The 17,908-nt window shown below is 37.3% G+C and overlaps 1 protein-coding gene across 1 annotated transcript in view; it reads right to left on the bottom strand.

Moving 5' to 3' along the window:
* Positions 1 to 222: 222 nt before the first annotated feature.
* The window catches only part of KCNMB2 (potassium calcium-activated channel subfamily M regulatory beta subunit 2), a 236,424-nt gene continuing 218,738 nt past the window's right edge, over positions 223 to 17,908 (bottom strand). Inside the window, exons 3-5 of the mRNA XM_079156379.1 lie at positions 17,169 to 17,339; positions 14,545 to 14,740; positions 223 to 1,956 (exon numbers count right to left, since the gene is read on the bottom strand). Of these exons, the coding sequence (XP_079012505.1) occupies positions 1,672 to 1,956; positions 14,545 to 14,740; positions 17,169 to 17,339 (652 nt within the window). The 3' untranslated portion in view covers positions 223 to 1,671. The remainder of the gene's footprint in view (positions 1,957 to 14,544; positions 14,741 to 17,168; positions 17,340 to 17,908) is intronic.

The following is a 17,908-nucleotide window of genomic DNA, read 5'->3' on the forward strand; positions in this document are numbered from 1 at the left end:
TTAAGATAGAGTAGAAATAGTTTTTTTTTAAAGTGTTTAAAACATTGTATGTATGTGTTTATGTGTAAAAAAAAAAAAAAAGGAAAACTTTTTAATCTCTTAAAATACCTAAAATTACAAGTTTTTGGACTACCATGGGTTTGCCAGCTCAGAATGCAAGAAGTATTCAAATCTTGTGAGTAATGAATTAAAAAAAATTTTAATTACACATCTGAAGTCCTGATCACACCCTAGGGATTTATTTGCTTATGAAAAGTCAAACTATGAATTACAATATTGCAGAATAATTTTTACATCATCAGATTATTTTTGCCATTCATTCCACAAGTGATTTGTAAAATTTTGCAATACCTAAAAAACTTTGATACTACATTACAAAAAGGTACTTAAATATAGATGAGAAAGATAGATGTTTGTCTTCTCCTTTTGACAGTGATAGTAAATAAAAGATGGAATGTTTTTATTTAAAACGAATCCCTCATTTCCCCCCCCCCAAATACAATAAGTAAATAGCAATGTGAAGAAAGGCTTCCTTTAAATCTGTTATTCAGTTCAAATGTGTGTTAAGAAAAAGGTCTTTTCTGTGTATAAAATATAACAACAAAAAAGGGGAATTATAAATAGAAAAATAAAACATGTAGAGGAGACAAATATTCTGTGTACATAGCTTTAAAGTCCTGACAGAGAACACTTGTCAGAGGACAGACTACACATTCCTTAACTTAATCATAAATTTCCGAAGAATAATTCCAATATGTTAATTTACCCCAGTAGATTTACCCATTGAAACCAGTTCACCAGTCTTTACCAGCAAACAGCATCTTAATTTGTACCACCAAACAGTTCAGTTGAGATGGAATAAAGATTTTCACGCAAATATCTTAGTACCACAGATGTTCCTGCATCTTAGAGGAGCACCCACCAACACTCACTCAGTCCAAAGATAATGAATCCTTTGTTGGTATCATCTTTTCACACAGTAGCGGGTCTTAAAATGGAAAAGGGCTCTTAATTTTCTATTTAAATCATAGGAAGCAACTACAGAATTAGCTAATGAGAAAAGCTTATTTTTTATTTTTGGAAATCAGTTTAAAAAATCTAAAGTTGTGAATAAAAAGTAATGAAAGGAAAGTAACTGGCTAGATTTCCCTTCTTTTTAGTCACATGGTAAAAATACAAGGAAAATGCTTAACACCCTAATTAGAAAATCCAGTCCCTTCACTTGCTACAGGGCTCAATTTGATTCAGAAAGGGAAAAAATATTTTTGGCTATAGCTTTAGTAAACAATTAATGATGAAAAATCTTGTCTTTAAGAGATCTGATACCTCAGAACACAGACCTTAGCACATTGATGTTGCTACATTCTTCCATATAGCTTGGCAAATAAATAACTGAGCCCCATTTTGGCGGAAGGAAGGAAGGACACACTAGTTCCAGCAACAAAACAAGACTATGAAAAGAACCAACCAACACAAAACAGTGTTTCTTCTCCTGAATAATAAAGACATCATGTTTGCATATAGAACAGCTTTTGCATTATTGCTCTACACATAATAATATATTAAGGAACTTATAACAGACTGCACGTTACAAACTTAAGGTTCTTTGGTGAAGAATGAAAGAAAACAGTATTTGAGCTTTAAAGAAAACTATTTCATCCATGTTTGCTTTTATCTATTGATCCGCTGGATCCTCTCACAGAGCAGGGAGAGGTACTGTGTGAGTTTCACCATGGCCACGATCACCACGCCCCCAGCCATCATGCATGTGGGCCAGAAGAGTGAGTGGAACAGCACGTTGGAACTGTAGAGTTTGGTTAGGATGACATTCTTCTGGTTTCCTTCTGGGTCAAAATAGCAAGAGAAGTGCTGGTACTTCCTGAAGTTTTCCATGACGACGTTCACCAGGGACATGGACTCTTCAAAACTTTTTTCACACTTGGGTATGTAGGAACACTGTAGAGAATGAGGTAAACTGTTACCAAAATGTGTATGTGTGTGTGTGTGTGTGTGTGTGTGTGTGTGTGAGAGAGAGAGAGAGAGAGAGAGAGAGAGAGAGAGGGAGAAACAGACAGACAGACAGTAGGAGGGGTAGAGTACAGCAACCAACTTAATTTATCAGTGAAATGACCACTGTGGTTATTTTTTTGTTTGTTTTTTTGTTTGGTACTAGGGATTGTATTTAGGGGCACTCAACCACTGAGCCACATTCCCAGCCCTTTTTCATATTTTATTTAGAGATGGGGTCTCACTGAGTTGCTTAGTGCCTCACTTTTGCTGAGACTGGCTTTGAACTCTCCATATTCCTGCTTCAGACTCCCATCTGCTGGGATTACAGTCATGCACCACCTGGCCACTGGGGTTATTCTTTTTGTATTCAGAGTGGTTCCTCTAGAAACTCTAAGAAATCCTTACACATTGCTTAATGTACTGTTTTAGAGTATCTGACCAAGATGTTCCTTGATAATCCACCTATGTATTATTAAATTATCGATTAAAATAAAATCAGGGAAATATTAATTAGCTTGATTTAATCCTCCCATATTACATACCACACACACACACAAAGAAAATGACTCCAACTAGGCTCTAGGGAAGTGTGCTGGGTTTTCATCATTTCCTATTGAACATCCTTCTCCGTGGAATTAGAGTGTTAACTCTCCTGGTTTTGTCTGCTCACGTCTGTTCATGTAATGCCTATAGTTTGCAGTCATACCAATATCAAAAGTAGTTTGTTCTTTTATTTTGGCATGGCTTCCTTTGGTTCTGCCAAGTCACTTTGGTCACTGGTTGCCATCTCTGCCGCATGATTTGCCAAAGAAACTTGCCCCAAAGCAGACCCCAGTCACTCCTAATTTGAGAACTCACTGTGTCTTTCCTTTGATCTTTTCTCCTCTTACGCTTCTTGCTATCAGATCTACACATCACTCCTCTCTATCTTTCTGCACAGTTCTATCCTTTGATCTTTCTCCTCCATGTATCTCTTCCCTTCCTAACTTTATCTGTTCCTCTCTGTTTCCTCTTCCTGTCCTTCTCCTTCTCCATTTTTTTGGATAAAGATGGAATTAAATAACTTTCATGTAGTTTTTAAAATTATGCATTAGGCATATTTGAAGACATTCCCTCCAACTTAAAATGATCTCTGAGGACGTGAAATCTCTGTGACCTGTGTTCCTTGGTCTGTACAGGTACAGTGACAAAACTGACATCATAATGTCAACAGTTTTTTAAAAAGTTGGGGAAAAAGGTGATTAATGTAAGGCACTTTTCTGGGAGATACAAGGCTCCTTGGTTAACTCTTCTCCCCTTCTATGTTAAGCCTCTCTCAATAGATTCTCTGTTTCTTGTCATGTATATTATCAAATGATTAATCCAATTGACTTTCTGAATTAAAGTGATTTCTGAACAAATCACCACTAATCTATATAGTGTTTTAGAAAACTATGCCTCATCTTCAAAACACTATTACTTCCGCTGGAAAATTATCTTAATAAACTGATTTTATGAAAACTACCCATATATTATTGTTAATGGTGACCATAAATACTTGCATCCTTAACTTACAGTGTGATGGGTATCCTCAGTGTTGTGCAGTGCACAACTTACAATACTGTATTCAGAGACACAGATAAGGTGGGCTATGGGTAAATTTTGAGGTACATTGATAGGAGATTTGGGGTGAGGGTCTTGAATTTCAGAAAAATATAGACCTATAGATTTCACAGAAAGATAATATGAAGGAAATTAGATGAGTTCCTGATAATGGGGTGTATTTGAATTGGTCTACCTCCTGACTTTATTAGTGGGTACACAGGCACTTTACTTTGTTTGCTGAGCTATAATCATTGGATTATTTGACTATAAGCAGCAGGAAGTTTCTTTGATTAGTTAAGAATGGAGCATGGCATGCCAGCATTATTATAAACCATGCTTAAAGTGATGTTCTTGTAGCCAGGCCTGGCTGACACCTTGAAATTCAACCATTGAAGAATAAATGTGAGTACACATATCCCTGTGAGTACAGCAGAGTGCTGGTGTTAGCACAGCATGAAGAGGCTGAAAGCATCCTCAAGAAACCAGAAGTTCACAGTGACTTATAACTGAGCATGGTAATTGGCCTGTGACTGCCAGGAAGCAAATTCTCTACCAGGTGGATGCCTCTGGATCAAAAGGCTTTAAGACCTTTTTTTTTAAAATTTTTAAAAAAATTTTTAATCTTTTTAAAAATCTTTTTAAGTTTTACAGATCATGTTTTTAGTTTTTAAAATATTTTTTGAAGAAAAGTATTAAGAAAAAAACAACAAATATGGATAAGTCATTTATGACTGAATTCAAACTGAGCCAATTTAGATTATAAATGCCTCAGGCCCCCGTATATTTTTGTGCCAAGATAGTTTATAGGAGTTTCAGTGGCTAACAGCACTGAGTTATTGAATTGATCTCAATAAAAATGGCATTCTATTAAAAATAGAGGGTTTTTTTCCCTTTTCTTATGCTCTCATGTATTGATTTGGCTTAAGAAAAAAAAATTTAAATGAAACATTTTTTCTGCTGAATGGCAATAATTCTCTTACTAGGTAAGATTCTTCCAAATAAAATTAGATATAAACTACCATTGAGACTATCTAGCAAGGTTGTAATACAGGAGCTGCTTATTAAAGTTTAAAGATGTCAGGGTCTGAAATGTGCACATGTAACCTGGCTATTCCAAACAAGATCTGACTGGGGTCCTCAGGACCAGTGGCACATGTAAGTGAAGCAGGCAGGTGCTTGGAGAAAGGACCCTCTACCCTGATGTTTTTAGCTCTTCCTAACTTGTCACCTGCAACTTTTCAACACACACATTGGCTTCTGCTAGACTGTTAACCACCCATGAAAATTCTACCATATGTCAATCATTCATTTCTTTTTCTTATTGATTTTGTTTGTGATAATGAACGTAGGCAGTGTAAGAAAGATCCTGAGTTGTGTTTAGGACAGGTTACTGTAGGAAAATTGTATGGTCCCTCAGAACCAACTTAATGTATAACAAGGGTTTACTAGAGATTTCCTCAGCAGGGTTTCTGTGAGCATTAAATGATAAATAAGCTATAAAGCCTCCATAAATTTTAATTACCACATTTTCTCTTGGAATATCATATATGTCCACATGATCCTTTAAAATCTTCATGTTCTAAGTCATGAAATGGCTAAGAATGGCTAAATTATCAGCTGCATTATTTCCACAGGGGCAGCTCTGTTCAGTGGTTCCTGTCTTGTGTCCCTATCTTTTTGTCCTGTCCTATCTGCAAAACACAGAATTCTACCTTTGGTTTCTAGATTTCTGTTTGTTTGGCTCAAACTATCTTCCTGAGGCTGGTAGGAATTGGGTGTAAAGATTTACTTGTCTTATGATTTCATCATGTGTTAGGAAGATACTTTCATGTGATTGGTTAGAATATATGGAATGTATTTCAGCAAATGATATTGATCAACACAGTTGGAAAATGTAATGTAGATTGAAAAGATAAAGACCTTAGCATTTTTAGATCTTTTTATTGGAAGGTATGGGAATGGAAAGATTTGACTTTTAGACTATATGTGATATATAACAGAAAGGAACATATTGGTAATTATTTTATATACACAAGTACATTAATATTTTTGCTCTGGTCATTGGTAATGATTTCTTTTGTGCCTTAACATATAATATATAAATCTACCAAACCTCTGAAGGACACATTCTGCAGAAGATTTAACTCACATCTCTCTTCTTAATCTTGAGTTTTGTTAATCAACTTTACTTCTTTTCCCCAATCTTTTAGATACTTGAAAGACAGAAACTATTTTTTGATATTGAAAGCCATAAAGTTGTCCCCTGGCATGACCTTTCCTCTCCTACGTATAGAAACCTGGGTCCTGAATGTGCCTTCTCTGGTCACTGAAGACCCAGCAATTGTATATTCTGTTCAGTTCTTTGGAACATGACGACAATTTCTTAGCTTCACTTCCAGGATCTTTTACATCCACAGTTATATTTTTTTATTCTCATGATGGACAGAAGTTTTGAGAAACTACCTGTTGGGGTTTTCTTATCAACACGCTTCACTAGGCATGTGTGAAGCAGAGTGACATGCCTTCATCCCAAAGATAAAAGATGCAGGGAGGGGCGGGAGCCCTGGGAGTGGGATCTGGTTGAATAAGCTCACTGTCACTGTCAGGAGGAACGGAGTTATCAATTTCTCAGGACCCCGCAGGGGAGGAGTTTGTCCTTCTTTGGCTTTTTTTTTTTTTTTTTTTTTTTTTTTTTTATAAAAAAGAAAGTATCTTATTTCAGAAATGGGTCAGAAGTTTAATGAAACCCCAATCAATATTTATTGAGTGGCAGTAAATATTGTGCCAGTGTGCCTGGTAGCACGCTAAATATAGGCATCAAAATGATAAGCAATACAAGATAGTTAGAAATAGAGAGCAAAAGAAGGGGTGGTTGATGAGACACGACAGGAACGTGTCTAAAAAGGCTTTCATCAAAGGCTGTCCCCTCAGAGAGGATTACAGATTTGTTCTCAACCCACCAGTAACCAGGGCATCCTACTACATGATGTCCGTGAGTTAAATAAACAAACAAAATTGATAATGTGAATACACATTTTTTTCATTCCAAAGTAAGATGGAATTTTTTCTACTGTACTTAAACAATGAATGTGTCATACATATTCATGAAGTACACACAATTTACCAGACTTTGTGTTCTATGCTAGAGAATAAGACATAATCCCTATACTCAAAAAATGAGCTCATCAACTGGTGGCCTTGGGTTACTCTGGCCCACAAGTATATTTTGAACTTTATAGAGTTTTTTGAACACTAGTGATAGACTAATGTTGAGAGAGCAATTGGGACTTTATTTTTCTTTCCTTTTATGAGACTTCCAGATCTTTATCACTTTTAGAATAGTGAATCCTCAAGCTTACCCCTTTAGTTTAGACCTGATTAGTTTGTACTTGACGTTATCTGCTTGATGTTGGCAAGTGGGACTGTTGGAAGTGTTTGGTAGAGAAATGAAAAACAGAATTCATGCTCTGCTATGAAAGTCCATTTTTTTCCTTTGCTGTATTTTTCCAAAGTTCTTACATTTATTATGGCATTTCTGTTTGACTTGGAGTAGAGAATTAACTTAAAAGATCCAGGGATGAGATGGAAGTTGTCTAAAGCCTTGGAATTATTCAATATCTGGAGTAGCCTATGCAGTAGAGTCCCAAGGTCTGCAATGTATCTGATTTGATTCAGGGTGAGTCAGATATCTAATCTGACCTTGACCCTTTGCCATGGTCCTCTTGGCATTGGGAAGCAATAGTTTCTTTTCCCGGTTTTTCTTCTCCATGCTCAGTAACATAAGGTTTATATAAGCTTCTTACAGGCATACTCTTCCTTTCATTTCTCCATGAAGGTGTACCCAGCTGTCTCAGAATTCAGTTTTGGTGAGGATTAACTTTGTCAATCACAGAAGTATTTCTGAATCTGTGGTTGTTATAATAATGTGAGGTGTCCCCCAAAAGCTCATGTATGAGACAATGCAAGAAGGGTCAAGGAGAAATGATTGGGTTGTGAGAGTCTTAACCCAGTCAGTGAATTAATTCCCTGATAAGGGTTAGCTGAGTGGTAACTGAGGGTGGAGAGGGTGTGGTTGCAGGAGTTGGGCATTGGGTGGTGTGGCTTTGGGGTACTATTTTGTATCTAGGGAGTGGAGTCTCTCTCTCTGCTTCCTGATCATCATCTGAGCTGCATCCCTCCACCACGATCTTCTGCCATGATGTCATGCCTCACCTTGACCTGAGTAGTAGAGCCAGCTGTCTATGGACTGAGTCCTCTGAAACCATGAGCCCCTAAATAAACTTTTGTTCCTCTAAAATTGTTCTGTTCAGGTCTTTTAGTCACAGCAAAAAAGCTGACTAAAACAGTGGTCCATAGGCAATTTCAACAAAAATGTAATAAATATCTCAACATTTAACTTGCTAATTATGGTGATGTCAGAGGTCAAGTTTTAGGAAATGTTTCCCAACTCTTTTGTACCATTTTCAGAGTGAGTTTTGCTCTATTTTATATCCACTGTGTGTACACTGGCACTGTATACACAACCATTACCTTCCCTGTGGAGCCACAGAATTATTTACACATAATTCAATTCCTTGCTTATGGTCTTTTACTTGATCCTATGAACTTCTTGGAATATGATGGAATGATACAGATTATCATCTGCTCACCAGAATATGCTAATAGAAGAGTAAATATAAATAAGAATAATAGAATATGGATTTCCAGAACACTTGTCTTTATTCTCTCAAGAGGATTCTCTGAAGTTTTTCTCTTTAGGAGATGGTGTGATGGAGTAGAGACATAAGTTTTAAATTAGACCTAATTAATTGGGAGATGCATAACTGAGGAAATTCATTTTCTAAACTCAGCATCATTACTGTAAAGTATGGATAACAGTAGTACCTAACATGTGTGATTATTTCTACAATTAAATAAGCTAGTTTGTGTAAGATATTTGGCAATACACAGTGTCTGGCACATTGTAAGCTCATGATAAAATTTGGCAATTATTATTTTAGGGGGAATAAATGAGATATTCTTAGTAAGATTTTTAGCATAATGCTGGGCACATAATACATACTGGGCACATAATACATACTGGGCACTTAATAAATGCTGGATCCCTCTTATTTTTCATTTAGAGTCTCAAATTTACTTTCTTTATTCCATACCCTAGCAATGTTGTGCAGAGGAACTTAGGAGCTTTTCATAGAATTTCAGGATTTCATAGCATCCAAAAGCAAAGTTAAATAAAATGTAAGCAGTGATTCTGCCACTGTCTGGAAATATTCTAGTTGTCACAACTAGGCTTGTCACCTAGTGGATTGCTGCTACACAGCTGGGCAGGTCCCTACTTCACCTTCACTGAAAACAAAGAATTATCCTACCCTAAAATCCATAGTGCTGAGTTGAGAAACTCTGGTTTAGATATGTACATTCTCTGAATTTAGAGAAGCTATTAAAACTTTAGAATGAGCAAGAAAATGAAGGGTGATGCTGTTTGGGATTATAAATATTTGGTTAATTTATGAAACATATTCTCCACTAAAAATCATTATCTTCTCCACAAAAGTTATATAAAATATCATAGATGGTATTATACAATACATCAAAAAATGGATATATTTTAATGTTTTACACAACACTACATTTTGAATCCACCCTTAAAACAGATGGGCATTTTTTTTTGAGAATCCTTCTTTAAAAGAAGTTAAACTCCCAAAGAAGATCAAAAGTGAGGAATTCACAAGCAACAATCACAGTGAATTAATACTTAGCTGCTATTTAGGATTCTAGCAACAGCCTTGTGGCCAAGGGAGGCAGGGGCCCTTGAGCCCATTGCAGCTCCCAGAGACCATTAGTCAGCCAATGGCTCCACAAGAGCATGCCAGCTTATCAGCTTAAGCAGCTTTGGTTGTAATGTTGACAAGAGGCTGGGCACAGGGTTTAAAGGCAAAGAAAAAAATATGAGAGCGTGAAAATTTAAAATTAAAATCCATTTGAATGTTTTTCTACAAAGATACAGACAGCTTAATTGAATCCTTTTGCCTCCTGGTGTCTCAGGTCAAACCTTGTCAGTAGTTCCTTATGCATCTCAATAACTGAGTTCAGGGGCTAGGAATGTAGCTCAGTGGTAGAGTGCATGCTTAGCATGCAAGCATGAAGCTCTGGATTTGATCCTCAGCACCACAAACAAAACACAACACACACATACATGCAACACACACACAGACCTCTACCCATTATAATTGACCATTTCTGGTCAGGTTGTGGGAGGGTAACAGAAAGAGAAGGTTGACATTGAGAATACTCTTTTGGCCAGGAATATCCTAAACATTCCTTATGTTGCACAAAGATGGTTAAATGACCTTGTTACATGGAGATAAGTGCATTTTCAGAATGTATATTTCTGATTAAAAGGAGAGGCTATGCAGAGAGTAAAGAACTTCTGGGCCAGGAAAGTGGGTTGAGTGTCTGTCTTTCCTTCAGGAGTGTTGCTCATTGTGGAAGGTAACTAAGAGTCTAAGATCCTGGATGGCACTTTTGAGAGCCTTGCAGAGCTATGGGTAGGAATTATCATTGAAGGCCTATCAAGTGGGGGCCCAGAGAACTCCCCTGCATTCACTTTTGGGTTAGGTCTCTGAAGGTCTACATCTTAGGCACAATCCTAGGAGCAACTTCAACAAGTCCTCACAGGGACTGCACTCAGATTTGAATATCTCAATTTATGAAGTTAGAATGTAGTAGTCCTAAAGGGTTGGTGTCCTCAGGGACCAGGCAGAAACAAATGGAAACACTTTTTAGAAAAGATGGCATCATGACATCATCCCATGTTTAAAATTATTTTTATAAATAATTTAAAAAATATGATTTCCCAAGCCAAAAATATCTAGAAAGCACAAAACAACATAAAAACATGAAAAGAAGAAAAAAGTAGAACCATTACATGGGGACTTCAGATATTGAAGTCATCAAAACAGACTTTAAAACAAATATACTTTCATTTTTTACAATGAAATATTTAAAATACAAGAATTATAATATTGCAGGAAATAGGAAATGATAAAATAAGACCCAAGTAGATAATCTAGAGCTGAAAATAAGAGACATGAAGAGCTTTAGATGAGATTAATAGATGAAACTTGTCAGAGTTGAGGAAAGGATTGCTAATCTAAAGAATTGCTAAGGAGAAAGCCTAACAGATGACCATCTGGAGTTCCAGAAGGAGAAGAGAGAGGAAGTGAGGATGAAGATTGTTTGATGAGACAATGTCTGAGCACCTTCTAAGAAGGACATCAAGAAACAGGGCAAGAAACCTGAGAGCTAAGAAGGCTAAACGAAAATAACCATACACTTTGGCATATGGCTATTAAACTGTAGAAAGAAAAAGGAAACGATCTTTAAAATAGGCTAAGATTACCTTCAAAGAAGCAGAAATTAAGCTGAGAACTGATTTCTGAACAGTGACAATGTTCAATGTTCACCAGATGACAACAGAAACAAAAGAACAGCCAGAGGAGGCATCTTTTAAGAATAAAAATGGAATAAAAATATTTTTAGAAAAGTGAAAACTGAGAAAATTCTTTAGACAAAATATTGCACTAAAATAAATACTAATTAGAGAGTATTCTTCAGGCTGTGGAAAAAGCATCCAAGATGGAAGCTCAGAGATAAAAAACTGAAGAAATTAAAGTGGAAAAATGTGGGAGCCCATATAAATAAATATTTATCATATACAATAAATAAATGTTCACATGAGTATATCTATGTATAATAAAAATGATAATATGTAAGTTGAGAAAAGAACAAGAAGTTAAAATAGTTTAACATTCTCAATTAGTCAAAGCTGCCATTATAATCTCTAGGCTAGATGCTAAAAGAACACTTGATAAGATTAGGTAGTTTCTGAGAAAACAGAGGGAAAAGTAGAATTATAAAAATAATCCAGTGAGAACTTTAAAAATATGTGCTGGATTAGTGGCTGTCCTTACCAAAAAAGAAAAAAAAAAATTATGAAGAAACTTGACCCTACACAAAAGTCCATTCCAGGTGATTGTAATCTATTTGTGAAAAGAAAAATAATAATGCTTCTAGAAGAAAATTAAGGAGAATGACTTCATGACCTCAAGGTAGGCAAAGACTTATTCAATAGAACAATAAATGTACTAAACAAAAAGAAAAAGGTTGACAAATTTGAGTTACCTTGAAATTAGACACATCTTTTATTGAAAGATATTATTCAGAGAATGAAAAGGCCACACAATGGGAGGAGATGTTTGCTGCGCTTAGCCAGCAGAGGTTTCTGATTTAGGCTTAAACAATTCCTACAGTGAATATGAAGAAGGCACAACCCCAAAGAAAAGGAGCTGAGGGACTTGGGTGAACACTGCACACAGGAGCATAGCCAAGTGACCAATAATTAAATGAAAAGGAGCTCGACAAATGTTAGTGATCAGAACCAGAAGGAACCATCAACACATTAGTGAAAGTTCAAATTACAGAAGATTCCAAGTGTCTGTGAAGATTTGGAGTGATAAAAACTCCCATATGCAGTTGGCAGGAATATGGATTGTTACAGACATTTAGAAAACCATTTGTCATTACTTATTAAACTTTAAGATATGTAGACTCTATGATCTCAGGAGTTCATTCCCAGGTTTATACCTGACAAGAAATGTGTCTGCTCGAGCACCAAGAGATATTTAAGAAGATATCCAGGGCACTGTTATTTGTAATAGTCCCAAACTATAGTTAACTCAGAATTTCTATCAATAGTACAATTGGTATATTCATACAATGGAACATCATACAGTCATGAAAATGAACTACAACCAAATGGAATTACTTTGAAAATACACTGTATGAAGGAAGTCAGATATAAACAAAATTATTCTGTATGATTTCATTTATATAATTTTTAAAAATAAGGCAAAAATAAAATATAGTTTTTAAGGATATATGTTTAGGTGATAAAACTACAAAGAAAAATAAGAAAGCAGTTGCCATAATAGGCAAGACAGTGGTTATCTTTGGCAGGGGGCAGAACCTACGGTTATTGAGAGAAGGTATAAAGGGTGTTTTAGAGTGCAGGAAATGTTTCATTTATTTATTTTTTGTGGTGTTTACATGGGAGAATTTCTAATACATAAGCTGTATATTTTCATTTCATTCATGTTTCTGGTTGGGTGTTATAATTTCCATTTAAAAAAAGGTAGTGGGACTGCGTGTGGTGGTGCACACCTGTAATCCCAGTGGCTCAGGAGGCTGAGGCAGGAGGATCGAGTGTTCGACGCCAGCCCTAGAAACTTTGGGAAGCTGTAAGCAACCTAGTGAGAACCTGTCTCAAAATAAAAAGGGCTGGGGATGTGGCTCAGTGGTTGAGCACCCTTGGATTTAATCCCCAGTATCAAACAAACAAATAAAAAACCCAAGGTAGTGGGGCAAATAATCCAAATAATGACCTAGAACATTCTGACAGCAGACAAAATACTGGTCCTAAATATATAACTGGGACTTTTAATGGTAATTTTGCTTCCTATTTATAGCCTGGATAATGTGTTCAGAGGGCTGCAGTGATCCAATGTCAAAATGAGAAAATGGAAAGATTCCTACTTTTTGGTGCCTATTTGAATTTGGCTCCTTTTCAATTCCTTGGATATTTGAAAGTTTTATAGGTATTCATTATTACAGGTCAACTTTGATTTAAAAATCTGACTTGAGGGAAGATCTTGATAAACAAACACTTTGTGAGGGTGTTTGCAGTAGAGATTTAGGATTGCTATTGTTTGTGGCTACTACAAATGAAAGAAAATCAGAAGAAACATTTTCAAATAACATTCTCTGAAATATTCATTAAGGTGAATCCTCAGAGATAGTTGCAAGAATTCTCTGAAGTTTTTATAACTAAAATGCAGGGTGAATTTCAGATATATTGACATATATTCTACTCACTATGTTTTAGTATTGAACCTCCAAGCTACTGCACACCCACCTCCTCCAATAACTAGAAGCTATATTATTTCAGTCCTGGCAATTGTAATGAAGTTTTTATAAGAAAGATAACAGAACATGAGGATTGTATCCTGGAAATAAGAGCTCATTGTCCTATTGGAGAGTGAGTGATATTAGATTGTCTTGGCATATGAAAGTATTCTGCACATCTAAATTGCTACTATAAAACTAAAACTCAATATAACTTAAAATTGATAATGGCAATTTCTACTGAAACTTACTGGTTATCCCAGACCTTCTTAATATAAAATTTATGAAGACCTTTTAACACAATACACACTGTTGAGCATGATTCTATCAGTGCTGGCAAATCCAGCCTCTAAGAACACAACATATATGAAGAAACACACACACACACACACACACACACACACACTTTGACCATGGGTTGAAAATCTGTCCTGTGCTAGGTACTGGGCTCTGTTTAACACTACATGCTCTGTTCTAATTCTCACAATGATCTTGCAAGGTGATTATTTGTTATCATCTTTTTAGAGAAAAGAAAGCTAAGACTCAAAGAGGTTAAGTTATGCCCCCAAGGTCACAGAACCAATTGACAATGATTGTGGAAAAGCAAAGTATAGCAATGCAATTTTATCCTTTTGTTCCTAGGTATATGACAAATACTTAGTTTTCGGTATGCACATCACTAACTAAGCTCTATTACTACTTTGAAAGACCCGGCCTGCTTGTGTATAAATATGAACACATTCTTTCAAATGGAAGTCAAGGCTAACTCTGCACTACTGCAAATTGGGGCATGACTTGTCTATAGCTTGCACGGAAAAAAAGTACTTTCCAGGCGGAAGTCAAATAGTGAGTTCTGTGAATGGAGGAGGCAGGGACTACTTCCTGGTGGTGTTCTTTGAAATGCTGACAAAGGGGAACTTCAGAGAGAGATGAGTGGGGCATGGAGCTTTGTAGGGGTGTGTGGATGCAAGTGTGCCAAGTTCCTACCTTCTGATTGATTTTCATCGTCTCTTCAGTGTGGTAGAGAAGGAGCTTTTCCCCGGAAGAAGTCAGGTTCACGTACACCTGGAGGCAGGGGTACTGAGAGAGTTTCCAGCAGTCTGGCCCACAGCTGAAGGAGCAATTAAATGTCTCCGTGATCGACGCATTCAGCAAGGTACATTGAGTCTCTTCAGTCCATACACTAGAGAGAAAAGGAAAGAGTGAGCATAGGCCAAGTGCTACTGGCAAGGAAGATGTGAACAGAGGGGATGGTTGCTTAGCTCCTGGGCCTAAAGTCTTTTCCAAATCTATAATATGATCTGTCTGTGTAAAGTTTATGCTTTTGAATAGAGCCGCTTTAGGAAAACTCTAACATAGCGTTGGCAAACTTTGGAACCTGAGAATTTTCTCAGTGACTTCCATTGGACATAATATTCTCCAAGGCTCAATTTGTTAATTTCCTTATTGAATTTGCTGATAAGCACAAAGGCATATTTCTTTTTTTTTTTTTTTTATTGTAAACAAATGGGGTACAACTTGTTTCTCTGTGTGACAAAGACACATTTCTAAATAATGACCTGTGCTCGCCCTGTCTTTCTGACGTATCACTTCTTGCTTTGCCGCAGTCCTTACTTCTGCTATGCCTCTCTCGGGGCTTCCTTCACCCCAACCCCCACCCCCGCCCAGTTCGTAGGCAGAGAAGGTGTATGGGTAGAAGAGAGGAAAGAAAAGGGCAGAGTGGCTTGGGGTCCAACTTGAGAGATGGGAGGACAGAGATTTAGTGCCTTAAGGTCATTCTAAAAAGGGAAAAAAGATAACTCCTGGGTTATGCTAAGAGCAATTACTTATTTGAATTCTTTTAATTCCAATTGGTGCTTCACATAAGTTATCTTCTTTTGTTCTCCAACAATCCTGCAAGTTGGGTATTAATTCCTTTTGAAGGAGAGTGAATTGAGGGTCAAAGAAATCATGTAACATGTGCAAAGACATGTAGCTAGTAACCGATCAAAGTTGTGATTCAACACCATCAGGGGTTTCTGTAAGCCCTCACTCATTCTGTTGTGCTGTGCTGCTTCCCCATAAAAGCAGTAGAAAAGAAATCCTTCTGTGCAGACTAATGGGTTAATAAGGATGCCCCGAGGCCTCTCAACTGGAAAGAGTCCAGCTGCCCCTTGGTCACCTTTTATTTTAGAATGCCTTTACTTTTATGATCAAGGTTAACATTTGTAATTAGAAAGTAACACACCAGCAATCAATGCTTTGCTTCAGGATATAAACTGATTACCATAGTGATTGGAAAACAATATGTTTTTGTGCAGATTAATACTCTTTCCTTTTGTTGGACAGATATCCACAGCTTCCTGCACTTTTGCATGTGTGAAATTCTATGACAGAGGCAGGATACTAGACCTGCTCTCCTCTGGTGTGGCAAAACTGTATTTTCCTGGAAAATGGATGGTCATATTTTACTTATACAATGAGGAAAAAGTCATAGATGGTTCCAAGCAGATGTGAGGATTTGGAAGGGGTTTTGGAATCAACAAACCCTGGGGTCCTGAGGCATCAGCGCTTTCATTGAGAAAGAGCACAGCTGAAGGCCATCAGAGAAACAGAGCAGAACAGCCACAAATGTGAAAGACGATGCCTTTATTTCAGCAAATTACTGTATTTCGGCTACATTTTTGCTTCTAAAATGAAGCTGTTAATTTAGATTGAGAAATGAATGCCCCAAAATGGTTTGATTTTCTTTTGGATGGAAACTTCAATTTTTTATTTGAAAGGGTCCTGTTTCTTTAAGCTGAACTGTTGTGAGACTTCCCCCATTAGTTTTAGTGATGCTGGGCTCACCTGTGCTTCAAGTGTCCAATTTATGGTCAACAGTCAGCTAGAGATGCTGCTGGGATTTATCCCATGGCTAACTCAGGAGGGAACATACTAACTGTCTCACTATTTATTTGCCTCCCTATCTATTCAGTAAACCTAAGGGCATTAAATAAAAAGCGTTCAAAATCTGTTATTTTAAAAGGTCGATGCACAGCAGTTTCTCAACCTTGACAGTATATTCATATCCCTTGGGGAGTTTTAAAAGATACTGATGAATAGGTCCCACTGCAAACCTGTTTAATCTAACTTTCAGGGATGATGGTGGGGGCTGGGCATCAGAATTTTTAAAGTTTTTATGGGCTGTGCAGTTGAGACGTACTGATGTGGAGGGAGATGGAAGGGCCACACGGTGGCAGAGGAATGCAGGTGGGAGGAGGCAGATGTGAAGGAGCAAGAATAGGGATGCCACCATGAGCGGGCTATGCCTTTGCAGGCTAGGGCATGGCCACATGCTGAAGCTAAAGCTCTCTCTCTTTCGAACCTCGGTTTTCCTATTTTTATGATAAGGATATTCATACTTACAGTGTAGTGATGAGACTAAAACATTGTAGGAAAAACCTTTGACAACAACAGGCAGCTTACACATAAAACTATCATTATTATTATTAGGTGGCATTATTAAAGATATGTAAGAGGTACTTCTGGAAGTTTTCATTAGGAAAGAAAGTGAGGAAGATGACCTCAGGGTTGACTGAGCAATGGGGGAGGAGACTAGCGGCAGTGTCCCCCCAGCCCAATGGCATTACCTCTGCATATATGAGCGCAGGAGTGTGATTCCCAGAAGGAAGTACATCATGATGGAGCACACCATCATAGCCAGTCCCAGGAGAATGGCTCGGTCCTCTCCCGCCTTCAGTGCTGTGACAGTTTTCCTTTTGTCCAGGAGGTCGTGGTCCCTGATTTTTTGGTAGATATTTCTGAAGTTGAAAACAATGCAGTATTATATAAAGTTCAGAGTGGCATGCCCCTGGAGAGTGGGTAAGTTTCTACCCCTGACTTGCTGGAGCTGAGAGACCCAGAGGAACCTTCTGCACCTGCCTGAGTGCGATCAGATCCCAGCACGTGCCCATCCCCCCACCATACATGTGTGCCCTCTCTCTCTCTCTCTCTCACACACACACACACAAAGCGCACATGCACACATCTGCACCAACCTGAGCACACAGGAACCTTCCTTCTTTACCTTGGGACTCCCATTTAACAGTAATTTAATTTTCCTTTTCTTCAATTCTAGAGAAAGAAAGCAATTCCTCAAACCTCAAAATAACGCTTTGGGTTCATTGACTTTACCATCTATCAAGTCATTTACATTGATGTCTTTAGTAATTTCTGCATACCTAATTGAGCATTAATTCAAATAAATGGCAGCATACATCAGAAATTATCAATTTAATCATGCTATTTCCTCAGCAGGGATAGACAGAGGCTATTTTGATTAACATTTTTTCTCAAGCTTAGGATTGCTTAGGGCTCTTTTGGCTTGAGA

This window comes from Sciurus vulgaris, assembly GCF_902686455.1.
Source record: "Sciurus vulgaris genome assembly, chromosome: 10".
Lineage (NCBI taxonomy): Eukaryota > Metazoa > Chordata > Mammalia > Rodentia > Sciuridae > Sciurus > Sciurus vulgaris.